We start from the raw sequence: 20,111 nt of genomic DNA, 5'->3' as shown, positions 1-20,111 counted from the left end.
CCAGCATCCTCCAGCTCCAACCCAGAAACCTCCAGCTCCCCCACCAGAGTCCTTCCCAGCGTCCTCCAGCTCCCAAAACCCCCCAAGCATCCTCCGGCTTCCCCCCAGCTCCCACCAGAATCCTCCAGCTCCCTGCTGCCTGCTGCATTTGCACAGCACCCCCCCCCCCCCCCCAGTCCGCCTGTCGCTTCCCCCAGCTCAACCCCCAGCTACTTACTCCGGCTCCCAGCCCTCCACCCCAGCTACTTACTCCTGCTCCCCTGCGGCTTCCTCCGGAATCCTCCAGCTTCCCCACCGGCAACTTTCTTCTTCTGCATCCTTTTCATATGTGCCGGCTCCCCGCTGTATCTTAACATTTTTAAAAGGTTGCACCCCGTGCGTACAGAGGCACGCACGGGGCGCAACCAATAAAATTTCCCGCTGGCCACCAATGAACCAATGGGGCCCGGAGTTCTTTAAAGGGGGCCCGAGCTAAAAAAAAAACTGTATCACAGCCGGGCCCCCTTTAAAGCAACCATCGTCCGGGCCCGGGACAACTGTCCCCCCTGTGCTCCCCTGATGGCGGCCCTGGTTACAGATAATTATTACATTGTAGAGGATGATTGATAGATCTGTTTTATAAATAGCCTTGAAGGGGACCTGTCACCATTAGAAATAATTCCAAATCCTTTTCTATCATAAAGGTAAAGTTATTACACTATATAAATTATTTACATTTTGTTTCATTCAGTCTTGAAATTTACAATCAGGGCAAGCAGGCAGGTGCCATTTAGTCAATACTATTATTGAGGAAAAGTTTTGTATAATCCCCAAATCATGTGTATGTGCCATCTAGGCAACATCTAGGAAGACCTGAATGTAAAATGAAAGTAATTGTAATTAAATATCTGATCACTTAATCATATATTGCCTGCTCTGCCTCAGGCATAGAGGCGGGGCAAGCAATACATGACTGACAGATGAGATTTTAAAATACATTGATTAGAAGTATGGATGAGTTAATAAAAAAAAGACTTTGGGTTTCGTGTTTAATTTGCGGAGAACTTTTTTTCACAGTTTTTATGTGTGGGTAATAGGTTCCCTTTAACTATTTGGCTATTTTACACTGGGTTGCACAGATAATAATGTGCCCCCTATTCAAAAATAAACTATTATATTTCTAACATTATTACCATTCATTTATAAAGCGCCAAAATATTCCGCAGCGCTGTACAATAAGTGACATGTATTGAACTTTGAAAGGAATAGCGCCATGAATGTTGATGGTTCTAGAAAGCATCAACCCTCAGACTATGATCGCTCTGAGAGTTGAGGGAGTGCTGATTGAGAAACTTTTATTTTCTATTTTTATCCTTCCTGAATAGAGTTTTTTTTTTTTTTTTTTTTTTTGGCCCAGTTTATGAATACATGCCTTATCAAAATGGCAAAGAATCAAATCTCTTATTCCTTGGCATCCCATCTGGAGTTTTCCCAATCTCTTTTCTCCACACATTCTAAATGCTCATCACCAAGTATCTGGTGCCATAACAGCCACAAGGAGAGCATCTGGAAGCACAGGGCAAAACCTTCATTTGTAGAGGATATCCTCACTAGTGATGTGCGTGTTGACTCATTACCCACAGCTTTACACTTAGGTCAGATGGATTAAGGTTAAAATTTGGGCAAAGTCTGTGGTGTTAGGCTGGAAGTGGGGTCAGACTGTGGAAGTGCTCTGTTCCTCTGCTCCCCATGTTTCCCTGTCCTGGAACATTAGGCACACGCAGTAGTAGCACACAGAGCGGAAAGACACAGGTACAAGTCCTACAAAATTAACATTTTGCTTGTTAAGGTCGTACAGGGGTTGAGTTTTTCCCGACCCATGCATCACTTATCCTCACTTCAGCATAATTTATCCACAATCCTAGCTACGATTTAGTAAGAACTGAATTGTGAATACCTGGCTGACCCAGATCTAAACCCCCAAGTTATTTTGGATTTTGCTTACATTTTAATATGTATATTATGGTTAAGATTTGGTTTTGGATTCACCCAAATCTTTTGTGAAGATTTTGGTGTTTGGCCTGAACCCAAATACGAGGTACATTTCTAGTAATAATAATAAGGAAAGCATATATGTTCTGAAAGATGTAACTGGCTTTCTTTGGACATGATGTGGACCCTTTGTTCTGAATTAGCCTCTGAGAAAGGAATAATTTAGTAACAGAATATTCAAGCAAAAGTCCTATCCGTGTTTCAATCTGGAACAAGGTTCTTGTGCACCAGAAGGCAGTATCTTTCTTTTGGGGATGGCAAACACTTACCCAAATTCTCCAGCTGAATCTTGATTTTTTTCTAAAGGGCATCACTATATGTTTTTCTTACGTATATATCTATATGTATGTAACTAACACTGCCTCCAATGTAATGAAGTTTGAATGTTATTGCCCAAAACTGTTTCACCCACCAGAGCTAGGACTTTATACAGCCCCTCTCCAGCTGGGGACAAACCATGTTAACTGGTACCTCCAAGAAAGATATTGCCGAATACCAGCTCTTGGTTTGTGCAGACATACTGGCGCAAGGGAGTACTGCAGATTTAGGGCAGCACACATGCACATGTGCCCATAGCGCACAGAAAAGGAAAGGTGAAATCACTGGCCGTACCAAATGTTAGGCACCCACTAGTGATTGTAATCAGTACTGGCCATAGGCAACCCAGCTGGCCACCTTGCCAACCCCCCTTCCCCCCCACTTGTTTCTGTGGTGATGAAATGAATGAGCACATGAACAAGTGCCCGGACTAGGAGTAGGCAATACGTATATGTACCCTAGGCACAGGCCTTACCTGCCTACCGCTAGTTACATCCCGGATTATAATCACTTACCTGATACCCCCAGTGCTCCTGTAAGGAGAAACTGCACTGGTTTGGGGTACTTGTGACCAAGCACCACAGAGCTAATTACTTCCACTTCTTCATTCTTTAATGGCCCCAGCAGTCAGGAAGACCGCTCCATGATGCTTGCATAGAAGTACCCCAGGGTATCAGGTAAGTGATTATAATCACTGAGGGAATTTGGCACTCCCCCTCCCACTAATTTATTTATCCTTCAAGCCCTGTGAGAAAAGAGCTTCCTGTGACAAATACCTTGGCACTTCATTTAAAAAAAGTTCTTTAGGACTCTTAGACAGCTTAGAACTCTTAAAAGCTTTTTTTTTGTGTTTCACTGCACAGGAACGTGGGAGTAAACTAACCCCCATTTTAAAGAAAAACAACAAACAAACATGAAACCTTTCACAGTTCACATAGATGGGTAACTTTATTATTATTTTTTATTTATTTTACTTTTAAAGGCCATATAAAAATCTGAACCATCTGAAATGACAAAATAAAGACAGCTAAACTAGAGGGGGAGAAACAAAGCAAGAAGCAAGACACTAAAATCAGAAGGAAATTACAATACGTGTTCTGTGGAACAATAGATATTTCTATTGCCATAACATGGCCATATGTGTCACAAACACAGTTTATTGTATGGATTTACAGTTTTGTTAATTATAAAGCTCAAATGTTTGACACTGAATGTGTAGTTACATCTATCAGTCTTTACATGCAGCTTTAAGGGATAGAGATCTGTTCTAGGCTTAATTAGGAAAATGTCCCTAGGACTATATAAAACTGCCAGGAGCTAATATCTCCTTGCACTGGTGACCACCCCTGCCTCCTTTCCAGTTCCCTGGTTACTAACCCATGTCAGCAGTACAGCAGCTCTGTGAAAAATGCTAGGCTTTGGGGGAAATCAAATTTCAGGGGCAGCAATATTTCAATTTCAACATATCAGCACTATTCCCTACCCCCCCAAACACAACATCACTCACAGGGACACTTAAAAATGCTTGATGATGAGTCAGTGACCAATACAGGATAGTAAGGGGGCTCAATGACAGAAGGGGTCACCTATGCAACAAGCTATTAGTGCTGGGCAGGGTTACATATATTAAAATCTTAAATGTGCCACTATCCCAATGACTCACTCAGTCTTCTCTTGCATGGCAGTTCCTGTTTGACAAGAGCCTCATAAAAGGAAAAAACAAGTGGTTAGAGATATATTTTACTTGAAGAAAACAGGGCAAATGAACATTAAATGACTGCAGTTACAGAAATTTCTCATGTGTTTGATTTCAAGATGAAGTTTACCAGGTCAACTAAATAAAATATAATAAAAGGCATATTCAAAATAAGTACCCTTAATGTGCCACCAAACACAGAATCTATGGTGTCAGCATGAAGAGACTATATTTCTTGTACTGTAGGGTCAACATTGCTGCACGTTGCCAACAATGGATCAAAGAGCCCGACAACATCAAAGGGTCAGCAAAATGTTCTGGCCAAACATAAAATTCCGTTTTTGCTATAAAATACAATGCAAAAAGACATGATTTACAAGTTGTGCTAACCTGTTATGTTGCAATGCAAACATGAAGTACTAAAAGGGGGCCATTCATTGTGTACTTTATTATCTTAATAGTTAAAATATTACAAGTTCAGTGCTACACCCTTCAGACATATGGTATAAACAAAAAAAAAAAATCCCAAAACAATTGTATTGAAAGACCGCAAATTAGAATAGTTCTTGCTTGTTTTCTACTCAATTCACTGCAATTGGTAACCCTGGTGGCTATTGGACTCTCAGGCTAAATCTTATAAGTACAAGAACTTACAGAATAATATCACAAGATACCTGCACAAACCTAATTACTGTCTCAGAACATTCTACTGAGCTGTAGAGAGCCGACTAGCAAGCTATTGATGTTGGGACAACAAAGCTGAACAATAAGCAGTATGACGCTAAGGGCTCACTTTTTAGCTTTGCAATGTAGCGCCAATTCCTGCTGCTTTCATATGGATTTCCAGTCAATCTTGAAACATTCATTACTTAAAGCCCAAAGTGGAGTTATTCACATACTTAAAGGGAACACATACCTTATTGGACAGTACAACTTAACTGAAGGGTGGAAGAAAGGCTGCAGAGCATTTTCAAATTACTCATACAAATTTATCATGAGATGCTTCATTTAAATGTTATTCCACTTAAGGGGCCAGTTTTCTCTATACCATATCATATAGACTGGGGTTCTACTGTCTCCTGATAAACTTGGAGAAATAACAGCGATTCTTTTAACTGCAAAACCTTAGCACAGTGTCACTTCAGTAAATTTTGTTTTCATCAAAATATATATATATATATATATATATATATATATATATATATATATATATATATATATATATTTGTTCTCTTCACATTGACATGAATTCAAAGCAGCCATATTGCTGGGCTCAGGTAGAATTCTCTATAGACAGCACCAGATACAGATGCTATATTTGCAGGATGAAGCCATTCTCATGAGGTCTTAACAGATGGCCTCTCCCAAGACACTCAATATATATTTTATTTTAAATGAAAATATGCAGAGAAGGAATATTACACAAAAACTTTACAATCTATGGAAGGACAGACAAAAATGATAAATAGGGTATGTATATCCTTTGAGATACAAAGTGTAGAACTATTTTCATCCATCCATCAGCTATTAATTGCAAGGGCTGTCCCTTTGCATGGGCTGTCCCTTTGTGATTGGAAAGGAAAGCTATAGCTAAATTACACGTTGCTCTTATGCGAGAGGTCCACATGCTGTTCAGAACAAATTCAGTGGGTTAACATTGTACATAGTACATAGGAGGCAAAGGTTTTGTTTATAATCGCAGCCAAACAGGAGGCCAGAAGCAGATGCTGTACAACAGTAGAAAAATCACATTCCTTTCCAAGAACCCAGCTTTAAACACAAACGTTTATTCAATAAAAACCAAAATAAGTTATACGTCAATGCTAAACATATTCATAAGAGCAGCTTGTAATATAGCCATAGTATACCTTTATGTTTAAATATTAAAACAACAGCTGAGTTGCACTCATATCAATACCCTCTTTAGCAAAGTTGGATTAAGTAAAACTAGACTGACTGTGTGCAATTCACAGAGATAACGTGATGGAGCCAAAACAAATTGCCCCCGCATAGATATAACCTCTTCAAGGAAAGGGGGGGGGAGAAAAAAAAAAAAAAGGCAAAAGGAAAAAATCTGCAACGGCATTTAAAACATTATTCCCCCAACAATGTATGCAGCCCCTGGCAAATTTACAAACAGACTTACACCACTTACTTTGGGGGAGGGAATAAAATCCCAACAATTTTATTAACTTCACTTCTAAATTAAGTTTCATTTTCTCATGTTGTTTCTTGGTGTTTCCATACAGTATTATACAGAAGGGGGAAGAAAGAAAAAAAAAAAAAAAAAAAGATGGATGTTCACAATTCCCCAAAAGAACTGTGTGAAGGATTATCTACAAGAGTAATGGTTCAAAGGCCCCAAGGGAGTTTAACGTTGAGAATTCGCGTAGGCTTCCTGTGCATGTTTTAGAACACGTACTGTAATTATATAGGAGATGGCGTTTGTAAACGTGTAACGTTTTTTGTTTTGATGTTTTTTTGTTTTTTAAAAGAACTTCCCAGTTCATGCGAAGGGGTATGTAGTCCAAGAATAAATCAATTAATAGGACGCATTTTTTCTATGCTACATAGGTGTATACTTTGCGATCTTCAGGCGTTCTTGCTAAATATTCTCGTTCAATAAGTCCTTCAATGCGTTTTTTAATAACAACTGGGCTTGGAAGGAATCGTGCTTTCAGCTGCTGTGTTACCTTAAATGAAAAGAAAGAAATACAGGGTTAACAAGTGAAATTGCTATTCACAGCCAGGTGTATCTTTAGTCTCTTTCTACAACTGACCAAATCAGTGGCTTACTGACCTATGTACATAAATGGACTAACATCTGATCAGGGCTGCATCAGTAGTGATTGGGAAGGCCCTGAGCGCAGCAGTGGCACCAGGCTGAGAATTTGTTCTATTTCTGATGGGTCTGCATGTGTGACAACTGTTGGCCTGGGGGACCTGACCCACCAAACAAGCAGTAGTATTTTGGAAGCAATGAGCCTTTACGAATTATAAGAAAGTTTAAACACCCACTGATATTAATTTATGATTTTTCAGCAATAATATTCCCTTTACAAGATGTGCCTGCCCATCATTTAACTTTTTTTTCAGTCACCCTCTCGCCTTCTCCAATTAAAGTATCTTGTCAAACTGGAATTTATCAGTAAATATTGCCATTTTACATCCTTCCCTTCCATTTGGTGATGGGCTGTGTGCTCCCTCAGAGATCACCTGAAATAATGCAGCTCTAACTGTAACAGGAAGTAGTGTGGGAGCAAAAGGCAAAACTCTGTCCATTAATTGGCTGATGGGGCCTAGGATGTATGTGTGCCTTGGCTTGTTTGTGTGCACTGTGAATCCTATGATCCCAGGAGGCGGCCCTTAATTCTTAAAATGGTTTTTTTATTTAGGATTACCCAATAGCACATACTACTTAAGAAATGTATTTTTATGAAAATGGTTTATTTAGATGAAGCAGGGTTTTACATATGAGCTTGTCCATTCCATGCAATATATTTTTAAAGTTATTTGTAAACAGCACTACAATTGTAATAAAAACAGTATCAGTCTGTCCCTCAGCACTGGTGGTTTTGACTTTTGAAATAATGTTACAGAACCCAGGTGCTTAGAGCTGTGAAACAGCAAGCAGGTCTGGCTGCTTAACAAATACAGGTATGGAACCTTTTATCCAGAATGCCAGGGACCTGGGGTTTTCCGGATAATGAGTTTTTCTGTCATTTGGATCTCCTACTACATAATGATTCAACCATTAAATAAACCCAATAGGAATGTTTTGCCCCCAATAAGCGTTAATTATATCTTAGTTAAGATCAAGTACAAGGTACTATTTTATTATTACAGAGAAATCGGATATCATTTTAAAAAAATTTAAAATTATTTGATTAAAATGTAATCTATGAGAAATGGCCTTCCCGTGATTTAGAACTTTCTGAAAAATGTTTCTAATTACCTGTACTGCTTACAACTGGGAAATTTACTTAGAATTACATTTTCTTTCATTGGGCAAACTTTTATTTTGGGGTTTACAATCTCTAAGTGACTCAATATTCTTAAAAATAACAAAAAAAATTCAACAAGAAAAGATTTAGGAAAAAGTATAGTGGCATTACCTCTGCTACTAAGACATTGTGTTGCATTTTCTTTCTAGATTTCATTATCCGAACTATGGCAGCTTCTATCTCGTGCTTTCTGTCATCATCAACTTTTTGCCTCGTCTCTTTGCGTTCAGGGTCAGATTCCCCTTGCTTAGCAGCCACTGTATCAGCAGAAGATAAGACAAAATGTAAAGATTACTTCCGGAGCTTTTTACAAACACACACACTCATATATATAAAATTGTAGTGGGCCACAGCCCATATGGTTCCCAATGTCAAATCCTTTTTGTTATCTCCACATAAACAGATTTTATTTTCGTAAATTACAGCCTTGTCAGGGTAAACAGACATGTGTCTGAAACTATGGTTCTCTATGGCTGGCCACCCAAGAAGGGGGGGGTAGCTTGTAAAAGTGGTATGGGGGGCTCAGCCTGAATGACCATTAGTGTCCTTGATACACCCAGAAAGGCAAGCTGGAAACATTGAGTTGAGATTTGAAGTGAAAACTTTTTTTTTTTTTTAACAGCCTAGATCAGCGGTTCTCAACCTGGGGGTCGCGACCCCTTTGGGGGTCGAATGACCCTTTCACAGGGGTCGCGACAGTCCCGGTTTTTACAGCGCGTCCCGCTGTCCCGGATTGTTCAATGAATGTCCCGCATTAAGGAAATGCAGAACATTCATTAAACAATCCAGGCCAGCGGGACGCGCTGGCTGCAGCCTACCGCTCCGGCTCCTTCTTCTTGGGCTCCCGCTCCTTATTCGGCTCCTCGTACGGCGGCGACAGGTCCTTTTTATAAGGTTGCGCCTGTGGGTGTGACGTCACACGTACACACGGGCGCAACCTTTTAAAAGGACCTGTCGCCGCCGTACGAGGAGCCGAATAAGGAGCGGGAGCCCAAGAAGTCTATGGGGGCTGCCATGTATGGGGGAATTTTCTATTGCAGGTACTCTCTATGGGGGCAATTGGGGGGCTCTGTGTATGGGGGGCACTGTATGGGGGGACACTGTAAGGAGGGCTTCTGTGTATGGGGGGGGCTACTGTGTATGGGGGGGCTCTGTGTATGGGGGGGCTCTGTGTATGGGGGGGCTCTGTGTATGGGGGGCTCTGTGTATGGGGGGCTCTGTGTATGGGGGGGCTCTGTGTATGGGGGGGCTCTGTGTATGGGGGGGCTCTGTGTATGGGGGGGCTCTGTATGGGGGGGTACTGTGTATGGGGGGGTACTGTAAGGAGGGCTACTGTGTATGGGGGGGCTCTGTGTATGGAGGGCTACTGTGTATGGGGGGCACTGTATGGGGGCATTGTGTATGGAGGGTACTTTCTATGGGGGCTACTGTCTGTGGGGCAATTGAGGGCATGGTCTATGGGGGGGTACTGTTTATGTGGGCAAATGAGGCACTGTGTATGGGGGGCACTGTATGGGGGTGCTGTCTATTGGGCCATCGTGGGTACTATTTTAACTATTTTAAAAATGGGGTGTGGCAATTGGGGCGTGGCCACAAAGTGGGCGTGGTCAAAAAATTTGCTGTGCGCGTCAGGTCTTTTTGTGGGGGTCACCACAACATGAGGAAATGTATTAAAGGGTCGCGGCATTAGGAAGGTTGAGAACCACTGGCCTAGATATTCTTGATCTATGGCTGAATGACTGATGTACAGACATTTTTCTATAATTGCCTGAAATTCGGACAGATATTGATAGGGCAAGGTTTTATATTTTTGTCGGATCGAGGACCACAAGCCTACATAGCACAATTTCTCTTTAAATACTGCCACTCCAGGTCGCTGAATAATAAACACTGAGGCTACTTCATTCTTTTAATCTTGCTGTGCTTATCTCCTTGCTTGCTTAGCCCCCTTTCCTTCAGAATAAGGCTTTGTGCTTGGCTAGGGGAGCAGTCACAGTTTAAAGCAATTTTTTGAGCATGTGCAATAGAAAGAATTTTGTTGGTCTGCAGGCAGACAACGTTTATAATGAAACTACACGGAGAGATCAGGCAGGAGGGGCAATGCGCACATGTGCACCTAGGAGCGCCTAGGAAGCGCGACCATGACAACGTCAGCTGGAGAAAATGGCCGTCGGGTGAACTGCTTACTACAGTAGAGACAAAGGCATCAGTGCAGGACATGGGACGAGATTTGGGGCATGAGGAAAAATGCATTTTGGGTGGTGGAAAGGTGCTCTACCCACACACACTTCATGGTAAAAGACTGTTGACACATCCTTTAAAAAGTGCACGAGTCAGGGGTAAGTTTCCACAGGGTGGTGTCTTCTTCCTAGGTAACCCCTGCACCTCAGTCAAACTTGGCACATGCACAGTACATAAAATGTTCTGCACTGTGCATACACCAGTGAGGCTGGGGAAATATGGTAGCGGCACAATTTAGATTTTATTTCTGCTCCTGCATATTTTCCATCTTACGTTCTTTCGAAATATGAATATTTACTAAGGGATGTCAAAACATATGCAGTTTAAAAACTGACGAAAAGCGACTAAAGACCAATTACGCTACGTACCTGTCTGGATCTTAACTCTGTGCAATTTGGAAGTGAACTGATCATTGACTGTGAACATGTGGCCACTTTCAATCTCTTTTGATTTAGGCTCCTTTGTAAGAACACGTTGGGTGGGCTTCCCGCAAGCCAGAGACTGCAATGCCCTCACAAGCTCTCGTTCTGGGATGTCTGTCTCCTGCTGTATTTCCTAGGAGTGTCCCAAAAGTACAATATTACTCCTGAGAGGACTGAGAAACCCTCTTGGAATCAGGAAGCATATCACCAAAATGATATACATTTATTTATCCTATAATTGTATAATTACTGTATATCCTCTCATGATTAACAGAAATAGCAAATTATGTACAATTGAGAAGCAGCAAAATTTCCTTACTTCAAAAGTGTATTTTTCCCTGTTGTTGAACAGCATGAGTATGGTCATTTGGAAGGTAGAGACTTGCAAGATGTGCTTTCGAGTGTTAGAACCAGTGACTTGGGCACCTCCAACACCAACTTCAGAACCATCCTCCTAGTCAAGGAAATCAAATGATTTTCATTCAGCAAAAAAGTAAAAAATTATAATTCTGAGATTGACTGAACTGCTGCATACTAAATGTGCACATAATGGAAACATTTCTTAGACTGTTCCAATAGGGTACAAGATTTTATAAATACACAAATATATGAAGCTTGTTATTTAAAAAACTCAACTGCCAAGCATCAAAGTTTTTTCAGAAAGAAATGCATTAAATCATCATCTAAAGAAGAGCTGCCCAACTGGTGGCTTGCAAGCTGGCTGTGGCCCACTACAATTTTAACGGCCCACAGCCTGCTTGAGAACTCCGCTGAACTCTTTAAATGTCATTTTATTATACTCTTTCACTCTGTTATGTATTAAATGTATAAATGCCCCTATATGGGAACATTAGTTAGAGCTTGTGTAAAGGTTTGTGTTTTTTATAGGTTTAACTGCTCCCTTCACACTATGATAAACTTTAGAATCCTACAGAAATAGAATTTAAGTCTGTCTAAGAACAGTCCATTTAATTTACCTTTTTCACAGGTCCATAAAATGTAGCATTAAGATCTGCAGACCCCATGTGATGTTGCAATGTAAGTTGACGACCACTGTGTTTTGCAAGATAAAACCTATGGGCAATGTACAAAAATATGAAATTAAAGACGGCCCACATTTAAACTTATAACATACCCCAGTGGCTTCAAGCAAATTAGCTTCCAGTTATTTTAGAGCTGGAACTATACTCTTCCTCAAAAATTCAATGCAGTCCCAACACAGGACACTGGCCTTAGTTGCTGCTTTCAATGCTTACCATAGTTAATCACATAATGTTCAAGTATAAATATGATTAAACACTAAACACTAAATGCCTAACCTAACACTGTGATAAGTCTTGCTGGGAAATTGGATACATTTATATGTCACGGGGTTAATTTGTAGGAGTCTGAGGATATCCTGTACAGGAGTAATGCCATAAATAAATCAAAGGCTACCCCAAAATGTTTTTTTTTTTGCGGGGGGTCTCCCATATATCCGTGGGTTCAAAAGGGGAGGGATCAGTAAGTAGCACTAGTAAATCCTATAACATAATAGGTTGGAGGAACAGACACTTAAATCAATAAATACAGGATGTATGTATCAAAACAATTACTATACCTTCTAAAGATTTCAAAAGCGTGTCTGGGGGCAGGTGGGATATTACACTTTGGTGTGGCAGACTGTGTAGGCCAATAGCCAGTGGTAAGCACTCTTACTGTGAGATCTACGCCTCCTAAAGAGACCTGAAATAAAAGACAGAACATAAGAGATGCAATAAACAGAAACCAAAAGACAATATGGAAGACAAATGGTATCTACAGTTTGTAACAGAGACTTACTGCAAATGCCTTTGATTTAGCGGAAGCCACTTGGAAACAGCTTAGAGACAGCTTGAAAAATATATACAGATGGAGCTGCCTGATTTGTTAATCAGGGACACACATCACACCATTCAGGGTATAGGCTGTCTGGACCAGATGTACTGCTCACAGTGATTGTAGTTACCCATTAATTTTATTTTTTATATTGTATTATGTTAATAAGGAGTGAAACTTTTCTTAAGCTACCCCCCTCCCCCCCCCCCATATCCGAATTATATCACAAGGACTCATGCAGGCTGCCAATTAACAATAATTCTTATGAAATAACTGGTCTGGAAAACAAAGTTACATCGTACCCCTGTAGTCTGCAAATGTTGCCTGAATTCATCCATGGTTGTGTTTGAGATGCTCATGTCTCTGAACATGCCTTCCAGCTTGGACGTGAACTGACAACCACATTCGGTCTGAAAGATAAATGGCATTTGTTTTATTGGACAAGTTATCCTGAACTGTAAAAAAAACATCTTGGAACTAAAGATATAAAATAGAAGCTTACTTTCCATTCCAAGATTAAATCATAACATTTACTGGCTGTCAGGGACCTGATTGCTAGCACCGTCGGTTTTTCTAATCTAGGTTGTCTGGTAACAAATGGTGGGACAAGGCCGAAGAGCAAGCAAAGGGTTAAATTAAGTATAATTGAGCTGACATCCCTTCACTTTGTAAAGCAGTGGTCTACCAAGAAATGTCAAAAAACTAAAAACCATGCAACTTGATCATATAATTATATTTTGTGTAGTTAAAGGGGGTGTTAGAACCCAAAAAATAAAATTTTGCCTAAAGACACAATAATTTTAAGCAACTTCCCAATATACATTATTTATAAATGTGTAATGATTTCAAAGGTTATCTGTAAACACAATTGCTACCAAAAACAGTATATAGTATCAAGTTCCTTAATTACATGTTTAGACCTGCTGGGGGAACCAAGGGAATTGCTGGAATGAGAATCAGTAAGGGTACATCTGGGACTGCTGCTGCCTTAGGTGCTTTGAAGCATGTATTTTCACTGCTAAAGTGCTGTAGAGGTACTGAGCACGGCAGAAGCCCAATACATAAACTTAATCACATTTCTTTTTGTTGAGCTTGAATTAAGCTTTATATATAATTAATTGCACAGTCAAAACAAGACACGCCACAGGTCTTGAGAGTTTAAAATTCAAATCTGACACAGACAGAGCCTTTCCAATATAGAGTCAATGAACATTTTCAATTATTTTTGTGGGTTTTTTTTTGTTGTTGTTTCTGTTCTATAGCCTTACAATTCAACTTTTTTTTTTTTTTTTTTTTTTTTGAGTTTTTGTATGAAGGAATTTTACATGAGGAAAAAAAAAATTCCCAACCTACCTTTAACTTTGAAATCATATTTTTTTCAGAGTCATCAGAAACACTCTTGTTGGTGAGGAGCCTTCTGGCCAAATGTTGTTTATAGTAACGCTCAAACACATCTTTCTCTTGCATGAATCTAAAGAGAACCATTGCCTTGTCCAAAATTGACTCTACTTCCTGTTCTGTTAGCTTAAAAGAAAGACAAAGAAATCATAAGCATGGTGATTTAAATAAATGCATCTTAATATACCTATTACGGGCTGTAACATGAAGATGTGCACAAATAAAAGACAGAGCTCTGTCCATTCTGTAGCCATGCTGTAACAAGTATTGATGCCACTGGTTATTGTGTTAGCACAATTAAACTGGTTGTTCACCTTTGAGTTAACTTTAACTATGATGTAGAGAGTAGTATCCGGAGAGAATCTACAATTGGTCATTTTTTATTTGTGGCTTTTTCATTATTTAACTTTTTGTTCAGCAGCTTTCCAATTTATAATTTCAGTAGTTATCTAGTTACTAGGGTTCAAATTACTGCAGCAACTAGGGAGTGGTTTAATAGAGACTGGTATATGAATAGAAGAGGGCCTAGAAAAATAAGAGAAAAATAAGTAATAAAAAGCTAACAGCTGCTGGGGTCAATCTCCTGTAAAGAGTCACAGTTGGGAGTCAAATAAAAAAAACAATTGAAAATTTGCTTTGAATCAGCCATTCTATAACACACTAAGGGGCAGATTCACTAAAGGTCCATAAAACGAGTGCTATTTATAGCATGCGTTAAAAATTTTATCAATTCTTATTGATAACGATCAATTCACTAAAAGGACACTTGTCATAATTAAGAAGCGATGAAAACTGCAGGATGCATCACTCTAGGGCCAAAACATACTTGAAAAAATACGACTGCAAACTCCATGTTGAGCTGCCAAAAGCTCACGAACAGCAATTTTCTTTAAGTACCGCCTGCCCCAAGTAGGTGTTAATCTTTGCACAGATTAACTCGATATTTTGTGCATTTAACGCTTCATATGTGTTTTTGAATCATGCGTTAGTACTATTTTTATTAGTTAATTAACGCAATAAGTTAGAAATAACGCTTTGCGATGATGCGGTTTTTTGCACATACGATATGCGGATTAACGCATGTGAAATGACTTTGATGAATCGGTACTTAATTACTGCATGCTTTTTAACAAAAAAAAAACTATGCGATATGTGTTATCAACCTTTAGTGAATCGGCCCAAGAATTAAAGGTGAACCGCACCTTTAATCAAATGAGACAGTGGGGCAAGCCCCAGGGTAGGATACCTACACCGTTATGAAATTTCTGCTAACCCAAAATAACTTCATTAATACTTCTTAGGCAGTTGGGTTAAGCTAGACAAGCACCATGATGCTCGGCACCCTATTTCATGTTACTCCTAAAGGCCTCACAGCATATATTTCTTTTTGCCCTACCTTGAACAGAAGAATTTATCCTGTTGAAATGCACAAAGAAACAAGTCTACAGCTAATCAGAGGCTACTATAGGTAGCCCACAAGTGACAAAGCAACAGCCAATCACAGAACTTATTGGGCAATCCTTTGGAACTTTTTCTACCTTTATGTGGCTTTCAATTACTTTTTTAGGTTTAAATGTGGATCACTGGTGTAAAAGGTTGGGGACCGCTGGATTAAAAATTGTGTGCTTCTGTAGCCACAGAAATTGTACGATTTTGGGGAAAACATTTTTAAAAAGGGCCATTACTTAGATATTGGGTCCTAGGACAGGCAAAGAAGAAATTTCAAAATGATGTTGGTATCCTTTTATTTCTGCCATTTCTGCAGGGCAGATTTATGTCCCTAAAGCAGCTTCTTGTGAAACCATACGCCGATGAGTAAAGGCCTGCTTAATTTTAAAGCTCATTTTTTCAAAACCCTGAATGATAGTCTTAAATAGGCATATGGATTAAAAACAGAAAATAAAAGGTGAGTAACCAAGTATAATGTAAAATTACTTGCACACTGGATGCAGTACTTACTCCTTTAACTCCTTTTTTCAGTTTGTCATCAATAAATAAGGAGAGGTACTCTGGGGATCTGGAGTTGAGATTGAGGAAATACTCAAAGTCTCCAGCAATGGTTTGTTTAAAAAGACGGTCATTACTGAAAGATTCTTGGAGGAAGCGATCAAACCGGCTCTTCAAGTCAAGAAGCCCCTGAAAAATACAGTTGAGAATGTTTATGTTCATAAATTACACTTATGTTTGCCATTTATATCACAATTTCAAATAAAAGTGGTTCCCTTCACTGCTTTAATTATCTGATATGCCAGGCAAACAAAACTATTGCACAAGCAGCATAACCAGTTTAAGACATTTTTGCCGCATTTTGTAAAAGTATCTCCTGGGGCTCATAGCAAAACACCACTGGCAGATGTCAGCATAAATCCTGAGAAATCTGGCATGTTTTTAGAGAAGCAGACATTTAGAAAACATGAATAAACACATGATTTTTTGCCTATTCACATGGTCATACCCCATTATTATCCAGGGGACCAAGCCAAAATGTATAACTTACTATGAGCACAAAATTCCCGCTCGTTAAAAAGGTGTTTTTTCAGATTTCCTATTTCACAGAAGCAACGGAAAAAATAATAGTCTTGTATAAACCATTACCCAGACAGTAGGGGTCATTTACAAGCACAGTTGCGCTCCTGCAATTTTCCCATAATCAGTTGCGCATTAAACCCCAAGGTACATAAATTAAAATGTGCGCTTTGCATTCCTGTGTAGTTGCACACAACGCCAATCAGTTCTTCCTGCCTTCTGGAGCTGCCACCCACCTCCTTACCAGGCGGTAACTCCAGGGTTCCTTTAGCTCCAAGTGTCAACAGGCTCAGGGCACTTGTGCCTAAAGAACTGGGTGCAGAAATGACACTAGATGGACTTCAGCACTATTGCATCCAATTTCCAACAAAATGCATGTGCAGTAGCGGTAATGTTAGTGAATCAATTGTAAATCCATCGCATTCGCACCAAATGCAACAACCCCCTGCAACAGCAATGACGCTTGAATTCTGGGAAAAACATGTCAACCATGCTCAAAAGTGCTCTTTGCTCACTGCTCTTGTGGATGTAAATGACCCTTTGTGCCTTGCATCCCCCTCCTGCACCTTGTTTTATTGCAAAGTTATGGATTCTGGGATTCAAGTTCTCAAGTGACAACTTTCTATGCCTTCATTAGACTGACAAATGCTTTAAGGTTGCAATATTCTGTTCTAAAACTCTAAAACTTTTTAAAAAACTTAAAAATATAAATTCTATTATCTCGTAACCTGGCAATGGTAGAGTTTCAGTCATTTTGATCATTATGCCTACCTGGATATAATCAACTGGGTTCTTTCCTTCTCCCTCTTCAGATACAAGAGCTTTCCCTTGTTCCCTCAGGTACAGACTCATACATTCACACATGGTTTTCAAGCCATTTGGAACTCTGCTAAACAACTTGTACATACATGCAAGATCTGAAAGGAAAAAAAAACACTGTTATTTAAGTGCAATATGCCCTTATTTTTTAACCCTGTGCTTAAAATACAAAGTATAACAAATAGCACACAGCTCTCTTAACCTTCCATTTATTTCAAAGCAAGTGCACACCAAAGGGCTGCAAATTAAAACGTTTTATAACGAATGGACTTTAAACTGTCTTCTCTTAATTAGTGTCAATGGCACTTGACGATTAAATGAAGATCTCTAGCCAATTTTTAGAAACCATATTTGGTATTGGGCAGTGTTCCAATTGCCATGTGTGTGGGTTATGCCAACCAGGTAGTGAAGTCAAAATAGCCTCATGTAAAACAAGCAAAGTAGCTGACTATAATGATCAATTTCTGGGCTCATGTAGCTCATAATGATAAACTGCACTAAAGCGGGAACAGAAACGCCCAATGGTCTGGCAAGGATGGTCGGTTTAGAATCAGAACCAGCGGCTGTGATTCTTAATGAGAACGGTTACCTGCCCAAGCGACCTAAAGTCTTGGTAGTTAAAGGCTTCACTGGGAGAAATGACATATCCCTTACAGTGTAATGGAGTTATATTCTACCCTACTGTAGTAATGGTTACATAGTATACACCAATAAAATAAGCTGTGATCTTGTAATAGGAAATCCTAATACACATTTTTCTTGAGAAGACAGAGCAAGGATAATTGTTTTTCTCCTCACACAGGCAGTATAATTGAAAATATTATACTATCCATAAGATTTATTGTCATGGGTAAAGTTTAGCACACGGCTAAACTGAATGTTATATTTAGAAAATATCAGCAAAAACAACAAACAGTATGAATGTGGGTAGTTGGACAGTTAGTCTACCTTCAGTCTTGCCATTCTTTAGCATATGAACTAGCCCTGAGTTCTCCATCTCCACAATGGTCTTCATGTGCTTAGAAATGAGCTCCCTCTCCACAACTTTCACAATAGGCTCTTCTGTCGATTTGTCTAAACAGTGCATGACTCTCTCAATTTCTTCATTTATCCTAGCCTCTACTTTTTTAATGTACACCGACGCACTGTTTTCAGCTAAAAATTTCTGGCTTTCCATCTTGGGAAAAAAAAAAAGTTAAGTTAGCATTCATGTTTTTAATGCACATTAACAAATATGAACAGTACATTCAAGGACAGCTCAAAGTGCTGCTTTAACAGCTCTGTATTTCACCCCATAAGAGAGATACAGGGAACAATGCATTTCCAGCAGCAATACAGCCAAATATCTGTAATGTTTATAATTCAATACAGTGTGTACAGTTTGACACAGAAGCCTCATTTACTGGAAGACTCAGCAGCCCAGTTTACATTCACATCCACTAAACTAGATGTTAAATAATATTGAAAAGCACAGTAACTGCAAAGTAAAATAATGATTTTGCATATATTTAAATATTATGCACTGTTAGCCCTCGTTGGTAAAAACAGTTTGCTGCAAAAGGGGACTGCCATTCGAGCTATGTAGAACACAGTGGGGCTCATTTACTAAAGCTGGCAATGCACATACAAATATAGTCATTCACCAGATGAACAGTCCAAAGACCGACATTTTTGCCGGTGGGATGGCATTTCGGGGAGATTAGTCGCCCACGAACAGGTAGATTTGTTGCGGGCGACTAATCTCCCCTTGTGCCAGAGCCCTTAAGAGCTAGAGCGAAGAATTAAAAAAAATAAAAATAAATAAACACTCGCTGTTTGACAAGTCATGTATACAAAAATAGCAGCTGGATCTTTGTTCAACTGGAGACCCGCTGGCCAGATGTGGCCCTCCAAAAGATTTTTAGGGCTCCCAGTCTGCACAGAGGCTCCATAGACTTCACTATATAATAATCATCTGGAAAGATTATGCTACTGTTAAAACAAGATTGGCAGCACAAGTACAGATCATGTTGTACAAATTAAAGGCTACAACAGAATTTCTAAACCTGTCCAACTGCAGTAACAAATCATGTCTAGCTTTGCAATTATATTTGTCATTATAGTGAAACCTTTTATATGTCGAATGGCCATCTTAGCACTGGGCACATTTTCCCTGTGCAGTTACCTAGAGCAACAATCCTGAATGAATCCTGAACAAGACTGAATCCAGACCCCTGGACTATTTACTACCCACCCTAATAAACCTTAATTACTTTTACTATCTTCACAAGTTATCTCTGTAATTTTCTAATTTATTGCTTGTGAACACTTCTCTCTGATCTATCAGTATAAATGTTGTGCCATTTCAGTTCTCATTTGTATTTTGCCTGATGAAGGGGCCTTAGAGCTCCGAAAGCTTGCAATGTATTTTTATTGTTAGCCAATATAGGTATCATTTCTACAATACTCTTGTATTTGTGTTTTGTTGTTTTTTTATTATTATTTTTGACACTGGCTAACACGGTACTACAGTTTTTGTTTTGTGCTAGCGCAAAAAGTAAGCAATTCATTTTTAGCAGTCTGGGGTTGGCAGAGTACTGAAAGCAAACCTCTCTGAGAGGCTAAATTTATTGTTACACATGGCATTTTCTCTAGCAGTGTAAATACACTGGTGTAGTAAACACAAATCCACTGCCATCCTGTGTTCCAGGAACACAGTCGAACATATCTGCCTATCAGTTCATGCACAGGGCAAATTATGGTCCAAATATGCATATTAGTGTGTTTTGCAAGCCAAAATCTGTGCATGTGAGCAGTACT

At 39.5% G+C, this 20,111-nt stretch overlaps 1 protein-coding gene across 1 annotated transcript in view; it reads right to left on the bottom strand.

Annotated features, from left to right (window-relative positions):
- Nucleotides 1–6,200: 6,200 nt before the first annotated feature.
- The window catches only part of cul3 (cullin 3), a 38,372-nt gene continuing 24,461 nt past the window's right edge, over nt 6,201–20,111 (bottom strand). Inside the window, exons 6-16 of the mRNA NM_001015975.3 lie at nt 18,261–18,489; nt 17,265–17,410; nt 15,927–16,103; nt 13,923–14,093; nt 12,872–12,979; nt 12,313–12,437; nt 11,690–11,786; nt 11,032–11,166; nt 10,659–10,845; nt 8,161–8,306; nt 6,201–6,738 (exon numbers count right to left, since the gene is read on the bottom strand). Coding sequence (NP_001015975.2) covers nt 6,607–6,738; nt 8,161–8,306; nt 10,659–10,845; nt 11,032–11,166; nt 11,690–11,786; nt 12,313–12,437; nt 12,872–12,979; nt 13,923–14,093; nt 15,927–16,103; nt 17,265–17,410; nt 18,261–18,489 — 1,653 coding nt within the window. The 3' untranslated portion in view covers nt 6,201–6,606. The remainder of the gene's footprint in view (nt 6,739–8,160; nt 8,307–10,658; nt 10,846–11,031; nt 11,167–11,689; nt 11,787–12,312; nt 12,438–12,871; nt 12,980–13,922; nt 14,094–15,926; nt 16,104–17,264; nt 17,411–18,260; nt 18,490–20,111) is intronic.

Source organism: Xenopus tropicalis, chromosome 5 (assembly GCF_000004195.4).
Source record: "Xenopus tropicalis strain Nigerian chromosome 5, UCB_Xtro_10.0, whole genome shotgun sequence".
NCBI lineage: Eukaryota > Metazoa > Chordata > Amphibia > Anura > Pipidae > Xenopus > Xenopus tropicalis.
The sequence above is the reverse complement of the archived record's forward strand: the minus strand, read 5'-3'. Positions and strand labels throughout refer to the sequence as shown.